Raw genomic sequence first — 18,099 nt, 5'->3', positions numbered from 1 at the left:
TTGAGAAATGCTGATCAACAAATTGCTTTATAGTTTCTTCTCATTTGTTTCTCTGTTGAAGTATAATTTATATGCAGTGAAGTTCACAGATCTTGAATATATAATTTGGTGAGTTTTGGCAAGTGTACATACCCATGTAATTAACATCCCAATTAAGATGAAGTATATTTCCATCACTCCAGAAAGTTCCTCTGCCTTTCAGTTGGTCCCCACTCTCCATAGACAGCCACTGTTGTGATTTCTGTCCTAGGCTGGTCTTACCTGTTCTTGAACTGCATTGTAAATGGAACCATGTACAGCATGTACTCTTTTTGAGTCTGGCTTTAATCATTCAGCATACTGTTTTTGCGATTCATCCCCATTGTGTATATCAGTGCTCATTCCTTTTTATTGGTGAGTGGTATGCCATTGTTTGAATATGCCAGTTTGCTCAGCTGTACTCCTATTGATGGAATTGGAGTTGTTTCTAGTTTGGACTTATGAATAAAAATGCTGTTACAAATGTTCTCTTTTTCTTTTAAAGAGACAGGGTCTTGCTATGCTGCCAGGGCTGATCTCGAACTCCTGGCCTCAAGTGATCCTCCTGTCTCCTCAGCCTCCCAAAGTGCTAGGATTATGGGTGTGAGCCACCACACCTAACCCCCAGCACCATTTATTGAAAGGATTGTCCTTTCCCCATTGTATGTTCTTGACACTTTTGTAAATACATGGATTTATATATGGGTTCCCTATTGTTTCATTGGTCTGTGTGTCTGTTTTTATGCCAGTACCATGCTGTTTTGGTTACTATAGATTTGTAGTAAATTTTGAAGTTACATAGTGTGATGCCTCCAGCTTTGTTCTTTTTGCTCAGGGTTGCTTTGGTTATTCAGGGTCTTTTGTGACCCAAAATTTTAGCATTCTTTTTCTGTTTCTATGAAGAATGTCACTGGTATTTTGATAGGGATTACATTGAATCTATAAATTGCTTTGGGTAGTATTGTCATTCTAACTATGTAATTTTTCCCATCCATTAGCATGGAATATCTTTTCATCTTTTGGTTTCCTCTTCTATTAATATTTCTTTCCTCAGAGTTTTATAGTTTTCCTTGTGTAGACCTTTCATTTCTTTGGTTAGATTGATTCTTAGGTATTTTATATTTTTCATAGCTATTGTAAATGAGATTGCTTTCTTGATTTCTTTTTCAGATTGTTCACCATTGATGTATATAAATGGTACTAATTTTTGTGTGTTGATTTTTTTCCCTACAACTTTACTGAATTCATTATGAGTTCTAACAATTTTCTGGTGGAGTCTTTAGGTTTTTAAGATCATATGCTCTGTGAACAAGGCTAATTTGACTTCTTCCTTTCTGATTTGGATACCCTTTATTTCTTTCTCTTGCCTAATTGCTCTGGCCAGGATTTCCAGTATTAATAATAGTCGTAAAAGTGGGCATCCTTGTCTTGTTTCAGTCCTTAGAGAAAAGACCTTCAATTTTTCCCCATTCAGTACGATGTTAGCTGTGGGTTTGTCATATTTGGCTTTTATTATTTTGAGGTATGTTCCTTCTGTACCCATTTTGATGGGGGCCTTTATCATAAGGGATGTTGAATTTTATCAAGTGCTTTTTTTTGACACCTATCTAAATCATTTTTGTTCTTGATTATGTTAATGTAGTGTATTATGTTTATTGATTTGAATATGTTGCATCGTCATCGCATCCCTGGGATGAATCCCTCTTGATCATGTTGATCTTTTTAATGTGTTGTTGGATTCGGTTTTCTAGTATTTTGTTGAGGAGTTTTGCATTTCACTTCATCAAGTATATTGGTCTGTAGTTTTACTTTTTTGTGTCCTTTTCTGGTTTTAGTATTAGGGTAATGCTGGCCTTGTAGAGTGAGTTTGGAAGTATTCCTCCCTTTTCACTTTTTTTTGAATACTGTGATTAGGGTTGGTATTGTTCTTCTTTAAATGTTTTGTAGAACTTAGCAGTCAATCCCTTAGGTCCTGGGCTTTTCTTTGATGGGAGACTTTTTATTATGGCCTCAGCCTCATTCATTATTGTTTTGTTGAGGTTTTCTGTTTCTTCATGGTTCAATCTTGATAGGTGGTATGTGTCCAGGAATTTATCCATTTCTTTTAGGTTTTCCAATTTGTTGCTGTATGTAGTTGTTCACAGTTGTCTTTAATGGTCCTTTGTATTTCTGAGGTCTCAGTTGTTAACGTCTCCTTTTTTGTTTCTGATTTTATTTTAGTCTTTTTTTTCTTAGACTAACTAAAGATTTGTTGATTTTGCTTATCTTTTCAAAAAACCAACTTTTCATTGATCTTAATCTTCTGTATTTTTTTTAGTCTCAATTTCATTTATTTCTGCTCTCATCTTTATTATTTATTTCCTTCTCCTAATTTTGTGTTTGGTTGTTGTTTTTCTAGTTCCTTGAGGTATGTTATTTGGTTGTTTATTTGAAGTCTTTCTACTGTTATAAGCATTTATTGCTATAAACTTCCCTTTTAGTACTGCTTTTGCCATATTCCATAGATTTTGGTACATTGTATTTTCATTTTCATTTGTTTCAAGAAATTTTTAAATGTCCTTCTTAATTTCTTCATTGACCCATTGGTCATTCAGGAGCATGTTGTTTAATTTCCACATGTTTCTGTATTTTCCAAGGTTCCTCTTGTTATTGATTTCTAGTTTTATTCCATTATAGTCAGAAAAGATATTTGATATGATTTCTATTTTTAAAAATTCAAGTTTAAACTTTTGTGGCCTAAGATGTCTATTTTGGAGAATGTTCCATGTGTTGATGAAAAGACTGTGTATTCTGCAGCAGTTGGGTGAAATGTTCTGTAATGTCAGTTAGGCCTATTAGATTTAGTGTGTAATTTAACTCCACCATTTCTTTGTTGATTTTCTCTCTGGATTATCTGTCCATTACTGAGATTAGGGTGTTAAAGCCTCCTGCTATTATTGTATTGCAGTCTTTCTCTCCCTTAGATCAATTAATGTTTGCTTTATATACTTGGGAGCTCTGGTGTTGAGTGCATAGATATTTATAATAGTTATGTCCTCTTGCTGCATTGACCCTTTTGTCATGATATAGTGACCTTCTTTGTCTTTTTGTTGCAGTCTTTGATTTGTGATCTATTTTGTCTGATATAAACACAACTACTCCTGCTCTTTTTTGGTTTCCAGTTGCATATAATATCTTTTTCCACTCCTTCACTCATAACTACAGTTATGAGTGAATTGTACACTACAAGTATGGTAATAGAGTATTCTGGGTTTGTGTACTTAATTTTTCCAGTAGGTTTTATACTTTGAAAAGTTTTCTTTTACCAAGAATACCAAATGAATTACTAAGTGACAGAAAAGAAAGGGACATTTCCATCCATGTGTGTCTTTATAGGTGAAGTGAGTTTCTTGTCAGGAGCATATGATTGGATCTTGTTTCTTTATGCATTGAGCCACTCTGTACCTTTTAGTTGGAGAATTGTGTCCATTTACATTTAGTGTTATTATTGCTAAGAACTTAGTAATGTCATTTTTGTTGTTTCCTGGTTGTTTTGAGACTCCTCTTCCATTCTTCTTTATTCCTGTCTTTCTTTGTTGATGAAGTGATTATCTCTGGTAATACGTTTTTAATTTGTTGCTTTTTATTTTTAGTGGCTCTATTATAGGTTTTTGCAGTCTAGTTACCATGAGGCTTACCAAAAACATCTTGAAGATATAACAAGTTATTTTAAAGGGGTGACAACTTATTTTAGGTTACAAATAAATCATAGAAACAAGCAAAGGCAGAAACCACAAAAATATTCTCCACTTTAAGCCCATCCCCCTTGCATTTTGACTTTTAATTAATCTCAATTTACATATTTTTCTGTTACCTATCTCTTAACAAGTGGATGTACCTATTATTGTGTTTGATAGAGTTGTCTTTTGGGCTTCTTACTACAGTTATGAGTGAATTGCACACCACAAGTATGATAATAGAGTATTATGAGTTTGTGTACTTAATTTTACCAGTGGGTTTTATACCTTGAAAAGTTTTCTTTTACCAAATCTGCACACACAGGTAAGGATTATATTTAAATTAGGACTTGTAGAAGGAAGGATTTGAGGGGAAGGGGAAGAATTCTGATAGTTGAGAAGAGAGGTGGTAAGTGTCTAATAGCTGCAAATAGGTATACACACGTAAGTACAAGACATACATAATGCAATACACATATATGCATATAAATTTTAATATACATATAAACTATAATATTTATAGTTATGAATGTATTGAAATATGCCTCTCTATGAAATAATTTTCTTGGATTTTTAGTTCATTATTTTGCTCTTGAATCAGAGGTAAGAATGAGATTGTCTTTTGCTTTTCTAAATATCCAAATGAATATTCTGCTACTTAAATTATGATTCCTGCAGAATATTTCATAGCATAATCGTTTATTTGGTAAGTACTAGTGACAATGTGTGTTAAAGAGGTTGTTTTTGAAAATACTTTCTAAAGAAATGGCTTAGAGATAGAAAATGATTGTTGTGTTCATCATACTTCACTTGCTACTTATTCACATCTCTCATTTTTTTCTTTTGTTAGCTCCATTTTACCTTAAGAGACATAAAGTAAAACCATTTACTTTAAAACCTTGAGCACCTGTCATATGCAAAATACTCTGTGCCATGAAAGACACAGAGGAGAATAAGCCAGGATCCCTAACCTCAGGGGGGATTACAGTCTAGTGAGCGGCAGATGTGTACAAAAATAGCAGAGGGAATGAATGAAGATAGGAAAAATAGAGAATGGTAAAATTTAAGGAGAGCAGAACCAGCTAATTTCATTGTTCTAAATTAGAACATTGGAGTTGCTTTTAAAATCCCATGGCTGACAACTTGGGTGGGTTAGAGATCATTTTGCAAGCCTAGGTGCAGAAGAGAAGCCTGAGTGGAGAAGCCATCCTCACAGCCTTCTCCTGAGGATGTGCTGGGGAGCAGAAGGCCCTTGGGTCCATCTGTAATGCCAATGGAATGTTTAAAGCACAGTACAATTAAATGTGGGATTTATTAGGATAGTCTTTCACTATTTCTTAATTGAAAAATGTTATTTGAATGGAATTGTCCTGGCACCTTCTCCCAGGTCATATGTCATTAAAAACAAAGAATATCAATGAATTATTAAGTGACAGAAAAGAAAGGGACATTTCCAAGTCAGTGTCCCTCCCAAGTTGCTTCATTGTGCCTTATCCACAATTGTTGCTTAAACAATCTTTGTTTAACATTCCCCCCACCCCACCCCCACTAGAAGTATTATAGTAGTAGTTTTAAATCTTTAACAACTTGGGAAGATGAGATAGTTTTCCCTGAAATAATAATAACAATAACACTAACTTCCACTTTATTTGATCGTTTTCTACCTGCCAGGCACTGGGCTCAATGGCTTTTATCACTGACCAAGTCCCATATGTTAAAAAAAAAAAATTTATATTTGACCACATAATGTACGCATATGTGGGGAGGAGGTGTATTATTAGAACAAATTTTTCATTAACAGTATCTACCCTAGGCCGGGCGCGGTGGCTCACGCCTGTAATCCTAGCACTCTGGGAGGCCGAGGTGGGTGGATTGCTCGAGGTCAGGAGTTCGAGACCAGCCTGAGCAAGAGCGAGACCCCGTCTCTACTAAAAAAATAGAAAGAAATTATCTGGCCAACTAAAATATATATATATATATACATAAAAATTAGCCGGGCATGGTGGCGCATGCCTGTAGTCCCAGCTACTGGGGAGGCTGAGGCAGTAGGATCGCTTAAGCCCAGGAGTTTGAGGTTGCTGTGAGCTAGGCTGACGCCACGGCACTCACTCCAACCCCGGGCAACACAGCGAGACTCTGTCTCAAAAAAAAAAAAAAAAAACAAAACAGTATCTACCCTTGCTACATGTAGTATTCTATTTTATTTTTTAAAATGCTGGCTATATAATATTAACCTATATAATATTAAATTGAGTTTACAAACTACAGTGAATGAGACCCAAAGTTTAATAAACACTGCTCTCTCTGCATTATTTCCTGGGGCTCCAACCATGGCCATGTGAAATACTGGTATTGTCATTTTCTAACTAGAAACACTGAGGCGTGGAATAATTCAGCAGGTACTTGCTCAAGTTTTACACAGTAAGTGGCAGTCAGACCTCTCAAAGCTGGACGCTAAGGCTTTGGAGTTAACAAATCCCAGTTCTGCCACTCATTAGATTTGTGACCATGGGGAAGTTATTCAATAAGAGTGATTAATTTATAGGATTACTTTGAGGATTAAATGAGTTGATGCACATTAAGTGATTAACAAGGTGTAAAATGGAGTCAACACTCACTAAATGTTAGCCATTAGTATTCACTGACTTCATCTTGGCAGAACCCATTTAAAGTTAGCCCAGGGGTGTTTTGTTGGTACAGCATTTGTGAAAGTGTCACATTTTAAAAAGACTCCTGAACTTTTCCTGTCTTCCTTGAAGCATGCAATCAATGATCAAAGTCTTTTACAATGAGATAGAAACCAGAATGAAGCGAAATAAAAATGTAGACTATTAAGATTCCTAGAAGCACGGGTAAGAAAAGTGTGTGTTAAGAGAGAGCTCTTGTGTCTTAAAAGAAAGGGAGCACGGCGACTTCACAGGCCCTGTTTGTGAAAGGCACCGAGGACAGGAGACTCACAGTCACAAGTGGCCCAAGATGAGCAAACAAGGAAAACGCCTTCAATGGACCTAGCTGTTTTTATGTAGAGGTGTGAGCTTGAGATATACATGTATATTTTGGTCACAAAGAATTGGAACATCATTTTAAAAAACTAAAACATTTGCATATAGTTTTATATGCAAAAACTATTTTTAAAAGACATATTTGTAAAAGTTTTTTTTAACTTGCAAATGGCACTATTTGCAATCTAAGTGCCAAAGGATTAATATCTATCATATATAAAAAGTTCTTATCAAAAGACATAAAAAAACCCATAGTGATACGTATAAAGGATATAAATAGACAAGCTACAGATGTGTAAATCATTAAGCATAGGAAGAGATATTTCTAACTCACTAGTAGTCAAGGAAAAACAAAGTAACAATGTAGCACTGCACTTGGAAGTCAGACTGACAAACCTTGGAAGCACAAGATCACCCGTTGACACCAGTTGCCTCTGGTAGGGATGTGGGGAGAAGAGTGCCCTCATAGGTTGCCGAGGAGATATGAAATTGTTAAACCTTGTCTTCAAGCAATCTGGGAGCATCTATGGAAATGTAAAATAGAGATACTTTTTGACCCAGCACCTTTACCCCTAGTACTGTATGCCATAGAAGTGAAAGCATCAGATTTAAATAAGGATATAATGTACTGAGATGTTTTTGTTACATTATTTGTTTTGGCAAAAGAACAAAAATGATGAATGCCTTTCATGGAGAATGGCAAAATGAATTTTGATATATAGTATTCTTATGGAATATCGTACATTCGTTACAAGAATTAGTTTACCATTTGACTTCAACACATTTCCATGCAGTATTAAAAAGCAAACTGTAAAGAAGTGTGTATAATTAATACTTTATTTTGGAATATTAAAGTCTGAAAGCCCATGCATGTGTGCACGTGTGCGTGCTCTGTATGTGACTATTTGGGAACATGTAGAAAGGTATAGACAGAGATCAGCTTTTAAACATGAGTCCTAGGACAGCACAATGGCGGGGCAGTGGGGTGGCAAGCAAAAAGAACAAAAAGGGGGAAAGACTACATTAAAAACAAAACCAGCATGCATGACATGATACTTACATAAAGTTACATGTATGTGTACGTGGACCTGAAGGTATTAGAAAGAAGGAAAGATAGGTACACCTCTGTCGACTTGAAGGGGGTGTCCTTGATATGCTATTTAGTGAAAAGGCAATGTAGGGTAATAGTTCCATAGGAATGTATCTACTTGTATCTGCTTGTTTGTACAAAGAGAAAGGTGTGGGAAGGAGGACTTATGCTGTCGCTGTTGGCATGGATGGGACAGGAGAGGACTAGCTTGTGGGTTGTTTCATTTGTTATATGATAATGTATTTTGTAATTTGAAAAATAACCATATACTTCTTCCCCCATTTAATTATTTACTACCATTTGGTATATGTTTGAGAAGATTGTTGTTCTGATATTTGTTCTTGGTTTTGACACAGAACTTGAATTTCTAAACATTTAAGCATGAGATTACCAAACTTTGTCAATTAAGAGATTTACCTTTTTTCCTGGAGTGACTGTTAATAGAATAATGTTTTTATCTTGTCCCCTGGGAAAGCTGAAAGCTGTTCATTTGTTTCACATATACATTATGAGAATAATGTGTATAGTCTTCCCGAGTTAGATAGATTTGGTTTGGCGAATCACACTATGTACAGAATAACCAAAACACTGCTAGACTTGATAAAAAGTTATCTGTAATGTAGGTGGTGAATAAAATATTTATAATATACAAAGAGCATCTACAAAATGAAAAGATAATTTAGTGGGCAAATGATGTCACCAATGACAACGAATGTTTTTATCTTAGGATATTTGTACTTTATAAAAATAACAAAGAATTTTTAAAATTCTTTAAAACTGACATATAGATAAGAAACTGAAACTTCCTTTCCAAGAGACTTTAATCGTCCTGGACATTATTTTTCTTAGTACAGATTTAGCTGCCAAAAAAAGTTTCTATTATTAATAGTTACTCCAGGAAAAAAGGTGAATTGTATTGCTGCATAGCCTCAACGGGGAAGATTTGCCCCAGGTTACACAGCTAGGCAGTAGCAAAAGTGTGCACTCGTGCTCTGGTTCCCATCCCAAGGTTCTTTTATATCCCCCATGAAAAAGATGACCTCCCCAGTTATAACAGTATTTAGTAAGGTATATGCATGCCCATTCTCAAGACCCAGAAAATTTAAAGATTTTGGGGATAGTGATCTCTTGATCTTGTGCTTTTTCCGAACAAGGGGGATTCAAGCACAGCATTTGTTATCATAAATTAATTTAGTTCAATCCTGAGGTCTGTTTACAACACTGGGAAAAAATGGTGGGCTAACAAGTGGAGCCATTTGTATCACAGAGATGAAACAACTGTGAGGAGACTTTTCACTTAAAAACCAGTTACTGTGTTGTCTAGATAGTCATAATGTCATCTGTATGGTTGAAAATAGAATCGGGACATATCACTGCCAGTCCCTGGTACAGGGTGTTTTCTCTCTGTGTAAAGAGAAAAAGGAAGCATAGAATGCAGGAGAATGACCCTCAGATAAACTCCGCGGCACGAGAACAACTGGTCTGTGCTGTTAGCCCGAGGATTCTGATTACTGCTCTCTGTTCTGGAGTAACACCACCATCCGGCGTCGTTAGGGGATTCTCTGTCTCTCTCTCTCTTTTCCTGGTAGAGGGAGTGACATTTTTAAATATAGGAACATATCGTTTGCAATACAAATTATTTTTAAAAAATTTAATCTGCTGCCTAATTTAAACATTTACCCTGTTCCTTCCGCTTCCTTAACACTGCAGAAGAATTAGCACTTTCTTGAAGATTAGGCTACAGACTATTTTTTGTCTGTCCTTGACTTTAGACTCCTGTTCTTGAGCAGGTTTTTGCCCCTCCCCCACAATCTTGAAACAGTACACTCCTTTTGTTTTCAGAAGTAATCACCGAGATTCGTTATGTCCATTTCAGTAGCCACTGGCCACATATGGCTTTTGAGTACTTGAAATCTGGCTATGTGACTGAGAAACTAAATTTTTACTTTAATTTCAGTTAATATAAATTAAATTGTAAAATGAAGCAGTATAAAATATTCTTCCATTAAATGCAACTTTAAGTCTAGATTTCACATTAACTGTTAATTTAGTAGCTAAATTGAGATGTACTCTGAAGGTGTAAAATATATACTAGATTTTGAAGACAATGTGGAAACAAGTGTATAAAATACCTCAGTAATTTTTGTATTGATTAAATGTTGAAATGCTGATATTTTAGATATATTGGGTTAAATATATTACTCAAATTCATCTTATTCCTTTACACTTTCTTAATGTGGCTATTACAAAATCTGAAATTTACATATGAAGCTCTCATTGTATTCCTCTGGCTGGGTTTCTCAGCCTTGCCACTGTTGACATTTGGGGCTGGATAATTCTTTGCCATGGGGGCTGTGTCGGTCCTCTAGGATGCTCCGCAGCATCCCTGACCCAGCTAGGTAGACCAGCTTCCCACCCAGTGCTGGAATACTTTGCTGTGCCCTGATTGGCAGGATCCTCCAGCCTCTAGATCCTTCCAGGCTCTGAAATGCTTCCTTAAGAAGAATCTCCCGACTCCTGTTTTAGAATTAATGTAAGACAGGTCTTTATATTAGCCATCCTAATATGAACTGTCACCAGTAGTGCTAGTCCTACTTTCTTGAGTAGCACAGAATAAACCAGATTCTTTATGAAGGAGATAATGTCTGCTAGTAGGCCTTATAAATTCCAGAGTTCATTCAACAAATACTTAAACTCCAACTCTATGGTAGCCATTGTCCTAGGCAGCCAGGGCTACCTCAGGAGATAAAACCTGAGTTCTCATGGGGTTTATATCTCCTTTGGGGGGATGTGGTCAACAAATAAGCAGGAGACTGTCACTTGGTGCTGTGGAGAAAAATGCAGCAGGCAGAGGTGCATGGCAGCTGGGGGCCCTGGGGCTGCGCTCGCTACTCCTGCCATCCCAGGCCCCTCCCCCGGGTGCTCTAAGACCTCTGGGCTGAAAGACCTCTGTCTAGCCACTGGTCCCCAGACTCTAGCTTCTTTTGTTTCTCTGGGCTCCACACTTCCTTTGCCATTGCTTGTAAGAGGGGCTTTCTAGACACCTCCGTTTACCCCTACCCAGTCCTCCTAAGTGGGGGTATTCAGGTGTCTTTCAAAAGTGGCACCTGGATCTGAATCCCAGCTCTGCTTGTCCTTGGGGATGCTGTAGCTGCTGTGCTCTGTTCTGGCAGTCTGAGACTGCCCCTGTCTCTTTGGCAGCCTTGTCACACTATGGACTTAGACTGTGGTCAGCAAGCCTGAGGGCGTTTACTAAAGCACGGCTTCTGCGTGGTGCGCAGGCTGTAGGCCGCCGTGTCTCTTGCTTCTTCTGATCAGTTTATCACACAGTGTGGTCCCTGTGCAGTGAGGGTCAGTGCTTGGCTCTGCGTGTCCTTCACGAAGACATGACGTGGGCTCCTGATGGCTGCTTGCCTTTCGGAATCCTATCTCTGCTTTCCGGTTGTGTTCAGGATAGATAATTAATGTTGTGCATACTCTGGCCTCCTCACAAATGCATAATTATTACATTGTCTTAAAACATCATGAAAAGTTTTATGCAAATGTGAGTATAGGATATTCCTGAGTGGGATTCTTAGCTGGCAATCCTGGGACAATTTCCAAACCGAGAATAATTACAAAGCTTGGATGTCTCTTATCTTCTGCCTCCAAGATATTTATTACTTTTCTTGCCTTTCTGCTATTCTTGCCTTTAATTGGAATGGTATCGCATACATATGCATTTAATGTAAACATTTGTTGGGGGGAACGACAGCCCTCATTCACTCTTCACAGAGCTTATTTCAGGCTCACAGCTTCCTAGGTATGTTGTATTTCTGGTGGACTTTTCTGTAGACAGGAGATGGAAAATTTAATTTATATACTCCTCTAAAACTGTGTTGTACATGCGAATGGTAGATAATGGTGGGGATTCTTATCCCTGGTATCCATTGTTCGTGTCACAGAGATTAATAGTCTTGGGTTGGGGGGAATGTAATTTATTTGTTGTTTTTTTTTTTTTTTTTGAGACAGAGTCTCACTTTGTTGCCTGGGCTAGAGTGAGTGCCGTGGCGTCAGCCTAGCTCACAGCAACCTCAAACTCCTGGGTTCAAGCGATCCTACTGCCTCAGCCTCCCCAGTAGCTGGGACTACAGGCATGTGCCACCATGCCCAGCTAATTTTTTCTATATATATTTTTAGTTGGCCAGATAATTTCTTTCTATTCTTTTTTTAGTAGAGATGGGGTCTCGCTCAGGCTGGTCTTGAACTCCTGACCTTGAGCGATCCACCCGCCTCGGCCTCCCAGAGGGCTAGGATTACAGGCGTGAGCCACCGGGCCCGGCCAGGAATGTAATTTAAATACTGTCTGTGGCCACTTCTCCAGCAGATCGGTTAGATGACACATCTGCCAAATGATCAGTGTGTGTTCCTATAAAAGAGAAAGAAACCAGAATTCTACCATGGAGGATTTAAAAAATAATATTATTTATTTTAAAACTTAAAATGTTATTAACTTATACAATTGAAATGAATGAATTTAGAGGTTCTTTAGAAGATTTTTTTTAATATTTTCTTTTGCGTTTTAGTTACACGGCTATATTTCAGAAGGCAACTGGAAAACTTGTAACAGTGTTTTAGAAAGTTGGTCTGGGTAGTTCTTACATGGCCCCCAGCCCCCGTGGCGCTGCCGTTCTGGTCTGTGGAAGCAGGGTCGGCTCCCTGCCTGCCCGGCCTGGCCCTGATGCGCTGCTTATCCTGGGCACACAGCTTCTGCCCCTGGCAGCCACCCTCTTCCTGGCTACTTCCAAACTCCCGCAGAGGCTTTGAAGATGCTCTTTCTGTGGAGGTTAATTTGTAAGAGGTTTTCCAGCATATCCAGAGTTGCTAAATTTTGTTCAATGTCAGTGTCCTTGGGGAAGTACTAACATAAGCTTTACTTTAGCTTTTATGGTTTGTTAGCATTTTCCCATTTAATTTTTTAAAAAAAACCTTAGCTAGGCTTTTTGATGGCATTTTGTTTACATTATTTAGCAGCTAGAGAACGATAACTTATGAAGTATCAGAATATGGTAGGTGTGCCTTGAGTCAAACTGCAAGGTTAGATGTGCCAGCACATGAAAGGATGGGGTACCTTTAAGGTGGTCCAAACAGCTGGACTCCAAGGACTGGGGAGGACTAGGAGAATTCAGGTCAGAAGAATACTGAAGACAGAGGGCCAGCGGATTTGCTACAAAACTTTTCAGAGACCAAAATAGCAACGAACAGGTGCAATCCCAGATTGAGCCTGTTTTGTCCTATGATGATGCACATTTTTCAAGTGTCTCTATACCTGTGTGCCTGTAGCTCTCACATTAATGACAATAGTTTTTCATTCCTAATGTCAATGGCATTAAAATGAACTCTTTGTTTTCTTTTATTTTTTTCAGAACAAGCTTGCCCTCTCCTATGTTTTCCAGAAATGACTTCAGTATCTGGAGCATCCTCAGAAAATGTATCGGAATGGTAAATAGCTATCAGTTTGATCATACGGCCTTAAGCGGATATGTTTAATTGCATTTCCTTTAGAAGGAAGTTTGCATAAAAGTGATGCACAATGTTTATGGAAACCTTAGAGAATCACAAATTGTGAAAAGTCTTAGGTTTTTCTGACAAGAATTTGAACCACTCTTTATGCCATTTATTATGACTTTAATGTGATGTTTTAAGAAAATAGGCAGGAAAATGCTCTTTTTCTATTGTTACGTCACATTTATATTGCCCCATAAACTTACTCAGAAATTTTCTCAGAAAGAACAGACCCCGTGCCCCCACAGTGTAGAACAGAATTTCACTTACACTTCTATGCACAAGACAAGCTTTTGTTCTTTGAATTTGTAAGTGTAGTATGTTAAATATTTGGACTATGGCTCTGCCTAGTTATCTGTGTGGGCAGATCTGATTTTGGGGGAGGTGGAGGGAGATGGCAGCATTTCCTACTGTACAAATCCTTGCATTCCCATTTAAGGTAGTGGCCAGCACTTACCCCCCTTGATGTCAGACTAGAATTCTGAGTAAAGTTCTCTTAACTCTTCCTGGCATGGCCTTTGAATACTAAAAATGCTGAAAATTTAAAAACATGTGAGTCCTGAGGTGCCAAACAATCTGCCTGGACATTACCTTTTAAATCTTGCAATTTGGTGTGCAACCTGGGAGTACTTCCAGAACTTTCTCTGCACTGGGAATAAGTCACCTGCTATACATGTCATTCTAATGTTTGAAATCCTGACAACTGCAGATGTGTCCACTTGGGCAGTTTCTGATGTCTCTGTTCTCTGAGTGGGGTAATGTAATCTGAGACTTCCTAAATGTAATTTCCAGGGAACTAATCCTAGAAACATTGATTTTAAACAAATGATTTTTGAATCCTGCATGGAGAGAAATTCAGCTAAACTTTGTAGCCTGATAACGTGGGATTTAATCTCAGCTCTGCCACTTCCTGGCTGTGAGACCCTGGGCAAGATGCTGTCCCTGCCTGAGTAGTGTTGCCTCCTGCGTAAAGTTAGGATCATAATTCGTACCTTAGAGGTCTATTAAAAAATCAATAATTTATGTAACGTGTCTAGGATACTCCCTGGTTTAGCATAGTGCTCAGCAAATAGTAGTTCTTATTAACAGTAGCTAATCACAGCTGAGAATCAGATCACTTGGGCTCTAATCCTATTTCAGTTATGTTAGGACTCAACAGGACGAAGCAAATGTGTATCAACAAATGTATATATTCTTAAATAAGAAGATAAGTATATATGTTAGTCTCTTTGAAACAGAAAAATTTCAAAACAAAGAATTTATATTTATTTATATTCTGCAGTCAGTATTTTTCAAACCCTTAGGAAACATATTTGCCATTGTGATCCAGTGTGCAAGTATATATATGCATATGCTTAAAATTAAAACCAGCTTTACAAAAGAATACACAGCATTACTGCAAATGGTATTTTCTATTAAGTTGTTAATTATAACTCATTAAATTAATTTCACAACTTACTAATGAACCAAACCCACACTTTGAAACACACTGTTCTAAATTACTATAGAATTGGTTCCACATCTATCTGTGGCTATTTAGTCAAAAGAGTTTGTAGAAAAACTTCAGATGTGTTTTAGTCTTTTTGCCCTTTGTGAAAATACAGTTTTCTGTATTTTTTTTTTCCTGAGTCTTTCTCCTGCCCTCTCCTATTTCACTGGGTGTCAGCTGTTGTGGTGGTGTCAAGAATTTGTCCGTGCAGGTGACAGACAGTCCATCTAGTTTATGTCTAAAGCAAGCATTCTGTCTAAATTGTGACTAGTCTTTTAAAAGAAAAGAAAATAATGTTATGTTGGCTCATACCTGCCATACTTTGAAAGATACTCTATTTCTCTAGAATGTGGTTTTACTTTTATTTTTAGGTACAGAACTACTTGTACAAGTAAACATTTAGGCTGAATCATAAATAAAATAAAGCAAATAAAAACAGAGCTGTTTGGGTTGAAAGGGCTGCACAGAATGTTTTGAAACTTATATCTGTAGAACTTACTGATTGAAAGCATCGAGAGGGAACTGCAGGGGAAAAGTAGTATTTTTGGAAACTTCTTTCTGCTAAGGTTTATAGGAAACGAATGTTCTAGAACATTTTTATTAATGTGGATAGAAAGGAAATCACCTAGCATTTGGAACTATTCTTTGGGCACTGTCCGTTGTAAGAGCCCCTCTTGTAGGGCAGAGAAACAATCTGTCAAAAGGTGGAAGTGCTGAGCGACAACAGAGATTAAGAATAAGGTATCTTGGCCAGGCGCGGTGGCTCACGCCTGTAATCCTAGCACTCTGGGAGGCCGAGGCGGGCGGATCGTTTGAGCTCAGGAGTTCGAGACCAGCCTGAGCAAGAGCGAGACCCCGTCTCTACTAAAAATAGAAAGAAATTATTTGGCCAACTAAAAATATATATACATAAAAATTAGCCGGGCATGGTGGCGCATGTCTATAGTCCCAGCTACTCGGGAGGTTGAGGCAGGAGGATCGCTTAAGCCCAGGAGTGTGAGGTTGCTGTGAGCTAGGCTGATGCCACGGCCCTCACTCTAGCCCAGGCAATAAAGTGAGACTCTGTCTCAAAAAAAAAAAAAAAAAAAAATAAGGTATCTTGAGAGAGAAATGTAGATATCATCACAGGAGGACATTTCTAAAGGAGTTTTTGGTAGCAGTCCTTTCCAATATCTTCCTGTTCCCACCTCCCCAAAGCAAATAAGTCAAAATTCAGAAAACAGTGGTGTATCCATAGGTTTTTAATTACATTTAACTCAAAGTGAAAGCATTTTTAAAAAGTCCCCATCGCACGTTCATGATTCTATTAGAGTTAATTCAAATACTTTACTTCAGGTCCTTTTTGTGGGGGTAAATCTCAGTTCCAGAAGCCATGCGCACATAGCCTTCAGCTGTCATACCTCTTCCTGAGCTTCGTCTACCCAGTTTCCTAATTTGATAGTAAGTCTTAAAAGTAGCAGAGGAAACTGGATACTGAGCCACAGCCATTCCTGCTGTTTTGAGGAGAATGCCAGAGTAGAGGGCCTGAGCGTCCTGCAGGTGGCAACCCCGCTGTGCCACACTGAACTGAGGTCCCATCCCAACTTTTTCTGAAACAATTAATGCCCCTGATTTATGATATACTGATGTATTAACAGTTTTATGGTGTAGGGTCATTGTTCAAATATATGGCTTTTATAAACTCACAGTAGATGCTTATCTGCCAGGTATAATCTAGGTCTAATTTTGTCTAAATTAGGAAGGAAGGTCAGAGTTTCTAGGGGCATTTGTCACCCTGGACCCCCCCCCCCCCCCCCCGCCCCGCCCCGTGCCTGCAGCACTGTCCCTAGGCAGGCTCACTCTGCCTCCATCTCCTTCACTTCCATGTACATGCAGTTGTGCTTTTCTTTTTTCTAAAAAGCATATAGAGGCTTCAATTTCCCAAATCGATGACATCCTTCTTTTCTTCTCCCAATCTGTTTTGAACAGGATTGCATTACCAAAATGTCGGATTATACAACATGAAATGAATACTTTACGTAACCGGAATTCAATCCTAAATCTCTTTGTGACTGAAGCTTTTACCAAGCAAATTCCCAGCTCCTCAGAACTAATCCTGACACTGCGTAATCATGTGCAGCCTTTGCTCCTTAATTCCTCACTCCCTCTGCTGTTGTCGCAGCACAGGAGGAGTAAGGAAATAATTCCATAGCCCTGTTGTCCTGTGCGTTCCTTGCTTTCCCCTTCTCATCTCTCCCATCCATTTGTTCCCAAGGCTTTCTCAGCAGGGCTCACCCAAAGGTGAGGTTGTGTGTGTTCACGCTTAGCGACCTAGGAAACCAGTGCCATGACCTAGGCACTTAGCTCAGGGTCATGCAGGCACCAACCCTGTGTGTGTTCAGGTATCTTGGAGTAATAAAATCTTAGTGCTGAATTATCGTAAGAGGTGACAAAGGTCTAGTGTATGATGATTACTGACTTTTTAAAGCAAGGGTGTTATATCGCTCTTTTAAAGGTATCTGGTGGAATCTATTAATAAATACCAAAAGATTTGATTGTCACTATCATTCTGTTGGATAAATACATGAGCGAGCTGTTCTTTAATAGTTGCAATTTTCTCCTTTATACTTTCACTTTCTCTTTTAACTCATATTTCCATTCCATGTTTTCTACAGACTATTAAATGTTTGTATCTTTTATTGAAGGTCTTTTATTGATTAATGCATATTCTTGTGACAGTGAAGTACAATAAAGTTAAAATTTAAAAGTTTCTAAGCTGTGATCTTAAAACTTTAGTACTAAGTTTACTTGCATCAAGTTATTATAAATATTAGTGTATGAGTGATTAAAATTATAAACAAAATTTATGAAAATATTAACATAAAAGGTAAAGTGTTAGTGAAAAGAATTGTGTTTAATGGGTTTAAATATCTGAGGATGAATATCACTTACTGCTAGAATGAGACAGGATTTTCAGTAATTATATTTTTATTTTTTAATAGATGCAAGGACTGAGAAACCTTGCTCATGTTAGTAGACAGATGGGAGTAGGAGCTTTTTGGGTTTTTAAAAAATATCTAGTAATGTCATTCAGTTCTTTGACTCCTTCCCAACTTTATGCCAAAAATCAGATTATGTTATCAAAAATAAGTTTTATGATATATAAGCTGACAACTCAATAAAGACTTCCTTCAGTGTTCTTAAAAATTTGGAAAACTAATTTGCAGAAGGTTTTGCTGCTTTTCATTACACTCACGGGCT

The 18,099-nt window shown here is 37.8% G+C and overlaps 1 protein-coding gene across 5 annotated transcripts in view; it reads left to right on the top strand.

The window, feature by feature from the left end:
* The window catches only part of OSBPL1A (oxysterol binding protein like 1A), a 186,121-nt gene that overhangs the window by 145,949 nt on the left and 22,073 nt on the right, over positions 1 to 18,099 (top strand). For all 5 annotated transcript variants that reach the window (XM_045527560.1, XM_045527561.1, XM_045527564.1 and 2 more), the window contains one exon: positions 13,232 to 13,307. In XM_045527560.1, coding sequence (XP_045383516.1) covers positions 13,232 to 13,307 — 76 coding nt within the window. The remainder of the gene's footprint in view (positions 1 to 13,231; positions 13,308 to 18,099) is intronic.

Source organism: Lemur catta, chromosome 16, assembly GCF_020740605.2.
Source record: "Lemur catta isolate mLemCat1 chromosome 16, mLemCat1.pri, whole genome shotgun sequence".
In the NCBI taxonomy this organism is placed as follows: domain Eukaryota; kingdom Metazoa; phylum Chordata; class Mammalia; order Primates; family Lemuridae; genus Lemur; species Lemur catta.
This window is presented reverse-complemented; position numbering and strand designations above follow the sequence as displayed.